General features: G+C 49.6%; 1 protein-coding gene across 1 annotated transcript; it reads left to right on the forward strand.

Annotated features, from left to right (window-relative positions):
* The first annotated feature begins 2014 nt into the window (after positions 1-2014).
* TCIM (transcriptional and immune response regulator) lies at positions 2015-8254 on the forward strand. Its single transcript, XM_008273928.3, has one exon. The coding sequence runs from the start codon at positions 7028-7030 to the stop codon at positions 7346-7348; it is 321 nt and encodes a 106-aa protein (XP_008272150.1). The 5' UTR covers positions 2015-7027; the 3' UTR covers positions 7349-8254.
* The last annotated feature ends 419 nt before the right edge of the window (positions 8255-8673 follow it).

Below are 8673 nucleotides of genomic sequence, written 5' to 3' on the forward strand. Positions count from 1 at the left end.
ATGAACTTCAAAAGAAGTTCAAGTTTTATGTAACAGGCAGACAACATGGAGAGCTGCTCACAATGGCAGGAGCTGGGCCCGGCCAAAGCCCAGAGCCAGGAATGCAGGTCTCCCACGTGGGTGGCAGGGGCCCCATTACTTGACCCGGCATGGACGCCTCCCCAGACCTGCGGTGGCAGGAAGCCGGAATCTGGGTCCAGAGCCGGGAATTAAACCCAGGTACCCCACCGTGGGACACTGGCCTCCACTCCTCCATGAAGTACCATCACACTGTGTGTGTGCATAATAGCCGCAGCAAAATGGTTACACTTTTAGATGGGTAACTTGGTCACACTGGCGATGCATCACAAGCAAGATACTAAGAATAATAATTAAATCTGTTCCCACTAATTCCATGCTCCCCATACACCCCGCTGGTGGCTATGTGCAAAAGCTCTTACTCCTTTCTCTCATTAATTCCATGATTAATTTTACAAGGTAAACTACCTCTTCCTGGAGCTTATTTATTGGTCCGATTTCCTACTCCAGGCACCTTTCAGACAGTCCCTAAGTTTTTCTTCCACGTGGTAAGCCTTGCCAACACTGAAACTGAGACGTGGAGTTCCCGCTGACATTTTTCCAGAGTTCGGTGGCTTTGCCATTGAGAATCGGCGCTGACTGGGTTTCTCGGAGACCCTCACAAGGCTGGGAAAAGCGTGGTTCTTAGAAGTCAGACAGAACGCCGTCAGCCTGCACGACAGACAAGAGCCATGTGAGACTGTCCCAGGCTCAGGTAAAGAAAATAAATGCAGGGGGAGTTTTACAGCTGCCTTGGTTACCCCTGGCAACGCTGGCTAAACAGTTTGGGGCGTGCAGGGAAGAAGTTGTGGGTGCTCCTAGTGGCTCCTCTTTGAGCCCCCCGGGCTCAGCCAGAAGCTGGCGTGGTGTGGGTGGGAGCGCCCGGCTGCAGGAGCCGGGTTCCGGAAGACTTATTTTGACTTTAGTCATAGATGGGAGAAACACACACGCGACTATAAATACGTATAAATAGCTCCTGCTCACTTCCTGAGCAAAAACATGTTGGTTTACGTTCACAACCGTTTTCTTTTTTAAGGGAGCTCTAAATGCCAGGGGCGCAACATCTGAATGTGAGCAGCTAATTAAGATTCTAAAAAGGAACAGCTTATCTTGAGTTTCTTTTTAGGGAAACATTTCAAATGCAGACTGATGGTTTAATCAAAGACAGCTGTTTTATTTCAGATGCCCACGCCTCACTTCAAAGGAGGACTTTTTGAAACATGGTTCTGGCTGTAATTCTTTTCAATAAAGTTGCGGATTTTTTTCCCGTATTTTGAAGAAAGGCTTTGAATACACTTTTTCTCAAGGTTCTTTGTTTTTTTTTTGTTTGTTTGTTTGTTTGTTTTTTTCATTTTGCATTGCTTCAGAATTTAGTGTGATTTCCTCTCCATGATTCAAACTAAACGTCGTAATTAAAACTTCGCAATGAAGTTGTTGCTGTCTTCTCAGCAATAATTAAAGATGGGGAACGTATTTAACGAAGCTGGCTGATCAGAAAAGTGTGCTGATGCGGTTTCCAACGTGATTCGCCACAAACGCAGGAGACGTGGGGATATGGGGACGACCCGGCAGCCGCGGAAGAGAAGCCCTCGTCGTGGGCAGCCCAGCCTGCCCGCCCCTGCAGCCCGGTGGGCCAGATGCTAACCACCCCCCACCGCGCTGCTCCTTCCCAGTCCGCTCTGCCCGAGCAGTGTTTGGGGTCTGGATGCACCCTAACTCAGGGGAAGAAAGCACTTCCGGTTGGGGCTCCTCCCCTCTCCCAAGACTTCACCTGGAGACCCCTTTGTCCCTAACCCACCCCCACTCTCCTCACTACACATGGGGCTTCATTAGGGCAATCTGCTCGCTCGCTTGGCAACATCGAAGCTTTTTAAGTGTCGTTCTTGATAGCCCGACAGCCACAATTTTACAATTAAATGTTAAAAACAAGTAGTTCCCTTCCCATGAGTACACTTTTTTTTTTTTTTTTTTGACAGGCAGAGTGGACAGTGAGAGAGAGAGACAGAGAGAAAGGTCTTCCTTTGCCGTTGGTTCACCCTCCAATGGCCGCCGCGGCCGGTGCACCACGCTGATCCGAAGCCAGGAGCCAGGTGCTTCTCCTGGTCTCCCATGGGGTGCAGGGCCCAAGCACTTGGGCCATCCTCCACTGCACTCCGGGGCCACAGCAGAGAGCTGGCCTGGAAGAGGGGCAATCGGGACAGAATCCGGCGCCCCGACCGGGACTAGAACCCGGTGTTTTTAAAGACTACCCAGGCTTATTGTCCTCAGCCTGATCGCTGATCTCGCATTTCTACCCCAGGGCCTTTGCACAGGACCTTCTGGCTGCATTTAAAGCTCCAAGCTGTGCTCTTCTCCTGTGTAACCCCTACCTTTCTCTATGCTGAGCTTCCATGACACTTCTGTAGAGAGGCTTTTCATGTCCTGACCCGTTTTAAACCAAGCCCTACTTTGCTTTCTCCTTTCAGAAGCTGAGACTTTTCATTTGTGAGCACTTACACAGATTCGTCATATAATTAGATGTTTACTTAATTGTGTACTTTTTGTTGCTTCAGACCTCATCTTCCACAAACATATCCCTCCAACGTATTCCTGAAGCATATGTCCGTTTACCCAGCATGCAGCAGGTAGTGAACGAATGTTTATGAATGAACCTAGCAGTCACTGTCTCAGTGCGTGAGAAGATAACGGAGGAACTTACGGTTTCGGATTTGCAGCCCAGAGGAGATGAGTAAATAGTGAACATAATCAAGAGATTTCGCAATGGAGGGAAAAACACAGGTTTGGAATCAGAAAAGCAGAATTCCAGGATCAACCCTGTCCTCTAACGAGCTCCGCGATTTGGTGGAAACTCTTGGACTTCTGCGACGTTCTGCAACGTGGGGACAATGGCAGCAGTGTTGTAAAAGCCAGATGAGATAATGCGTGTGAAGGTGCGTTGTAACACAGCCTGACGTTCTTGTTGTGGACACACATGCCCAGGGCTCATTCCACTGGAGCTCAGGGTACAAACCCCGCAGAGCCGGCTTCTATGCCCTATTCATACTGAGGAAGTTGCGAGGGAGGGGAGTGGGTACACAAGGGCGGGATTCAAGTCATGGCTGTGTGCTCACTTTCTTCCCCTTAACTCACATAATAATTCAGCAGCTAGTCATTGGGTATACACCACGTTCCAGCCCCGACCTAGCACTAACTAATCCTAAGGAATCAGAAATGTTCATCTGAGAACATAAACCTAGGTGCCGGTGATGCCAGCAGGGCCAGTGAACTTTCTCTTTTTTGGAGACAAAATTCTGGACGTGAATCCAGCTTTTCAACACTTATCGTGGACCTGTTTGTTTATCCTAAGCGCAGGTCCTTGATTCTGGTCAAAATAAAGGCTGGTCAATAATATCTATCCTTAATATTTTTTGACAGGCAGAGTGGACAGTGAGAGAGAGAGACAGAGAGATCCTTAATATTTTTTAAAAAGTTATTTTTATTTATTTGAAAGTTAGAGTTGCAGAGAGAGAGGGAGAGACAGAGAAGTTTTCCATCTGCTGATTCCCTCCCCAAATGGCCGCAACAGGCAATGCAGAGCCAAGCCAAAGCCAGGAGCCAGGAGCCAGGAGCCAGGAGCCAGGAGCCAGGAGTGTCTTCTGGGTCTCGCACATGCATGCAGGGACCCAAGCACTTGGGCTACCTTCCGTTGCCTTCCCAGGCCACAAGCAGGGAGCTAGATTGGAAGTGGAGTAGCCAGGAATTGAACCAGGCCTATATGGGATGCTGGTACAACAGGTAGAGGTTTAAACTACTGTGCTACAGCACCAGCCCCTGTCCCCAGTATTGTTATGAAGAATAACTCAGATATTAAATGTCAAAAACACGGTATACTAGTCACTTAATAAATGTTCACTTTCTACTTTTCCTGCATTTCACAAATCTCGCTAGATATGAAATCCACCATGCACATGTGTGTATCATTGGCAAACAGCTGTGTTACCATGGCAAGAGACTGGGAGCTGGTGCCAGAAACCAGCCCACTGGCTGGTGGCATTGCCCCCTTGTCCACAGTCTTCATGAACCCCTGGCTTTGCTGTGGAAAGCCCAGTCCTGTAAGGCGTCCGCTTGCAATTTGTGGATGCTTGTGCCATAATGCTTGAAGTTCTACTGTCCACGCCATTCACTGAAAACCGTGTGCAAAGAGAGGAGCGAGCAGGCGGTGGCAGTGAGAGGTTATGAGCAAGCCCCAGCCCTCGGGCTGGGGAGGAAGGACCCCACGCTGGCTCCCAGTGGGTGCTCTTGTCCTCTACACAATTCTGAAACTCCTTAATCTCTCAGATTCATCTGAGAGCTCTTGGGCAGGCCTTCGGGAGCTCTGCTCAGGTCATGTCAAAATGTTATTCAGACTTTGGGAAAGAGAGCTTGTGGAGTGTAGCACAGGACTTCAGGTCATGGGGCTTTGGAGTCAGATAATCCTGGGTCCAAGTTGTCTCATCACAGCCCCCAGGGAAAAAGGAAGGATCCCTATGACTTTCCTGTTGATGCTGTAACAAAATGCCAACAATATGGTGACATTAAAAAAAAAAAAAAAACAAACACAACATCTTACAGTTCAGGGTTCAGCAGTCTAAATGTCTCTGCAGAGATGTGTTCCTTCTGGAAGGGTTGGAGAAGGGTTGCTCCTTGGAGCCGGCACCGTGGCGCAGCACGGAAGGCCACTACCTGCAACGCCAGCATCCCGTGTGGGCACAGGTTCGAGTCCCGGCTGCTCCACTTCCGATCCGGCTCCCTGATAATGCACCTGGGAAAAGCAGAGGAAGATGGACCAAGTGCTTGGACCACTGCACCCACATGGGAGACCCGGATAAGGATGCTGGCTTCAGCCTGCCCCTGCCCCTGGCTGTTGTGGCCATCTGGGCAGTGAACCAGCAGATGGAAGATCACTCAGTCTCTCCATCTCTCTCCATCTCTCTCTGTAATTCTGACTTTATAAAAAAAATAGTTTTTTTTTTTTTTAATAAAAAGGATGGCTTCTTGTCTCTAGCTTACAGAAGCTGCCCACGCGCCTTAACTGTGGTCCTTCCTCCATCTGCAAAGCCAGCAGCGACTCTCTACTGAGAAGTGATGGTGTGATACAGTCTGTTAACATGCTGCTTGGGAGCCCACATCTCCTATCGCAGCCGTCACATCAGATCATATCGTAGCGTCACATCCCAGCTGCTCCGCTTCTGACTGGCTCTTGGTTAATGTGCCTAAGGAATCCGTAGATGGGAGACTTCAACCTAGCCCAATCCCAACTGGTGCAGACATTTGGAGAGTGACCCAGCAGCTGACGATCTGTCAGATGTCTCTGTCTCTGTCTCACCTTCTTTCTCTGTAACCCCGAGTTTCAAAATAAATGAATACATCTGTTTTACAAAAGAAAAATAAATAAATAAGGGGACAGGTGAATGAATCAATGTGAGTGCCTGCAGCTCAGTTCTCCAGGGGTTACCTTCCCACGCTGTCTGCTTTCATCCAGATCTGACTTGCGAGGAAGGCAAGGACCGTGTTTTGTTTTGTTTTGTTTTACAAATTATTTACTTACCTGAACAGGTGTAGTTACAGAGAGAAGGGGAGAGAGACAGAAGGTTCACTCCCCAAATGTCTATAGTGGCCCCAGGAGGCACCTGGCCGAAGCCAGTTCCTTCCAGATCTCCCACAGGGGTGTCAGGGGCCCAAGCACTTAGGGCCATCATCCTGCACCTCCCCAGGCTCACTGGTGGGGAGCTGGCTTGTGAGTGGAACAGCCGGCACTCAGCTCAGCACTCTGATACAGGATGCTGGTGTCGCAGGCACCACACTGCAGCGCCAGCCTCCGCGGACTTCCCCTTGACCTGGGAGTGCTCAACCTGGTTACCTTAACCTCTGTGGGACTCCTCCAGAGTCCTCTTCACGGGGTTCTTTTCCCGGGGCGGCTGCCTCCCACTCTTCTCCTCGGTTGGATCCCACTTCGGAAGCTCCCTCGCTGCGGCTCTAACCAGGCTGTGTCACCATGCCAGCCCCAACCGTGCTATTTTGAAGGTCCACGAAGAGAGGTGGCAGTCGCTGGGGAACTTGGAAGCTGGCATTCAGCCTACGGTGACCAGCGCGGGCGACACTGGCTGGCCGAGTCCGGTGGCAGGCAGGAAGAACACCTTCCAATTCTCCCAAAGCAGGCGTCCTGGGTGATTTCCCAAACAAGTTTTACAAGCAGAGGTCAACTGGTTCCTTCTGTGCATTGTGTACTTAACACCCCCGATTTGGTTTCCTGCCCTGCTTTGTGATCGGTCTTGTCACACAAGCCTAAGAGAACGCTGCCTGCTGTCATTATCAGCAGGACATGACGACTGCTTTCAGTGGTGACATGAACATGCACTGCTCCAGTACGGGTTTCAGGCAGTGTCGTGTCAGCGTCCTGTGGGTGAACTCCCATTCCATAACCAGGCAGGTTCCAATCTATCCTTCCTGATGGCTAAGCTTTCTCTAAGTACCCTGGCTTGGCCTCTGACAGGTGTTTCCAAGGTGCAGGTTTGAGCCGCCGGACAGCCTCACAGCCCTTTCAGCAGCTTCCCTGGGAGTTAAACACCTCCCCTTGGCTCCTGGAACCCCGACTTGGGGAGATTTTGAGAGCCTAAGCAACCTGGTTTGTCCCATCGCACGCCCCTGGCTTCAGTTCTCTTTTCAAAGAGAACGTCTGCACAAGCCAGAGGCCAAGGCTAAGGTGAAGGAGAAAGGAACACCAGCAGGCAGCCCCGCCCCGTCAGGGAATGTTGCTTTCACCCTAGGAGAGAGGCTGGCAGCTCAACTGTTAAGCCTGCCCCAGGGCTTTCTTCCTGAGATCACTCTGACATCATCGTGTAATCTGAGCCCAGAGCCCTGGCTCACACTTTAAATAGCAGTTCCTGGCGGATCCTGCCACAGACTCACTGCACAGGCCCGGAGAGCTGAATTCTGGAAGATCCCCACATCGATGAAAGCAAAGCGGAGCCACCAAGCCGTCGCCATGTCCACGTCCCTGAGAGTGAGCCCCTCCATCCACGGCTACCACTTCGACACGGCCTCTCGCAAGAAAGCGGTGGGCAACATCTTCGAGAACATAGACCAAGAGTCCCTGCAGCGGCTCTTCAAGAACTCCGGAGACAAGAAGGCGGAGGAGAGGGCCAGGATCATTTTCGCCATAGATCAGGATCTGGAAGAGAAGACGCGAGCCCTGATGGCGCTCAAGAAGAGGACGAAAGACAAGCTGCTCCAGTTCCTGAAGCTGCGGAAATACTCCATCAAGGTGCACTGAGGGCCTGAGCGTGCAGACGGGACACTCAGAGACCAAGTGAGTTTGTGAGAGCCTGGCAGGCGCAGCCCTGGGGGTCTGCCTTGCTTCCCTGCTGTCGGGGACCATCCTGAGGATGGAAAAGGACGGAGAGCCTGGTGACAGAGACTGGGACCAGCTCCACGCCCTGCGCTGCGGCGGCGCTGGAGAGCCAAATGCTGGGGGCGAGGATCTGCACGCTCTCCCAGCAGGACAGGGCTGACAGCTGTGGAAGAATCTGACAGACGCAGTGAGATCTGAAGATGACAACGCGGCTGGGGAAGGCATGAAGCCGGGGTCGCTTTGTCAGGCCCTAGGACTCAAATCCAAACTGAACTGAACTTTTATTTTCTTTTATTTTTTTAAACAAAGTGGGTAGGGAGCAGGAAGTGGGAGAGAAAACAAGCATAAATTGTTTGCTGAAAACTTTTTTGTTTGCTGAGTGTTTCAGATGGTGCCGAGCTTCAATGTTGTCTGTTGGTGTTGGATTTAAGAGCTGGGTGCTTGATCATTTATTTGCATTTAGTACAGTGCCTGAAAAAAAAAAATGTGTGGCAAGGGTGTTAAGTACAAGGCAAGGAATTTAGCAACTCAGTTGAAACCAAACGCCACCTTCTGGTTTGTCAAGGGTTTTTCTACTTGTCAAACAGGCTGCACAGAAGTTTAAAATAATGGGGTCCTTTTGGAAATCCAAAGTACTGTGAAAAAAACTATGTTTCTTAATTTTCTGACTATTGCTAAAATATATTCTAATTAAATCTCATACAGTTATCACAGTCAGCATTAGGACGTGAATACGATACACTCAATAGTTTCTAAAGATGCTATGGTTTCTATAAGTTATTATACCTGGCAATTGATATACAACCATAATAAATTATGATAAACATAGTTGCTCTTGGTCTGTGATACTTGGTCTCAAGGGAGAACATAAATTTGGGTGATAAACGTTCCTAAAGATTTGACTCTAAGAATAAAAGATGCTTTAAGAATTGTTTGCTGTGACTTACCCAGCTCTTTCAAGACAGATTCTTCCATCCAGTATCAGAGGCATTTCTGGGCCCACGTTTCAAATCTAAGACATAGATACAGAAATTCCCAGGCTGGCTTGTTCACATTGCTGCTTACTTAGCCATGAGGGGTGAGTGGGAAAAGACTTCCTCTTCAGAGGAAGATATTTCTTTCTCCCCAGATCACACGTTTTGGGGCTAGTGACTGAATGAAGACCAGGATTCTGTGTGTTATCGTCATCCCTTTCGTATAAACCAATATGAAAAGAACATTAGCATCTCTGCTTATTTCCTGGTAAA

This window comes from Oryctolagus cuniculus, chromosome 2, assembly GCF_964237555.1.
Source record: "Oryctolagus cuniculus chromosome 2, mOryCun1.1, whole genome shotgun sequence".
In the NCBI taxonomy this organism is placed as follows: Eukaryota; Metazoa; Chordata; class Mammalia; order Lagomorpha; family Leporidae; genus Oryctolagus; species Oryctolagus cuniculus.

Bases quoted from the DNA above. Each gene is read 5' to 3' on its own strand.
- TCIM (XM_008273928.3), top strand. From the start codon at position 7,028: ATGAAAGCAAAGCGGAGCCACCAAGCCGTCGCCATGTCCACGTCCCTG.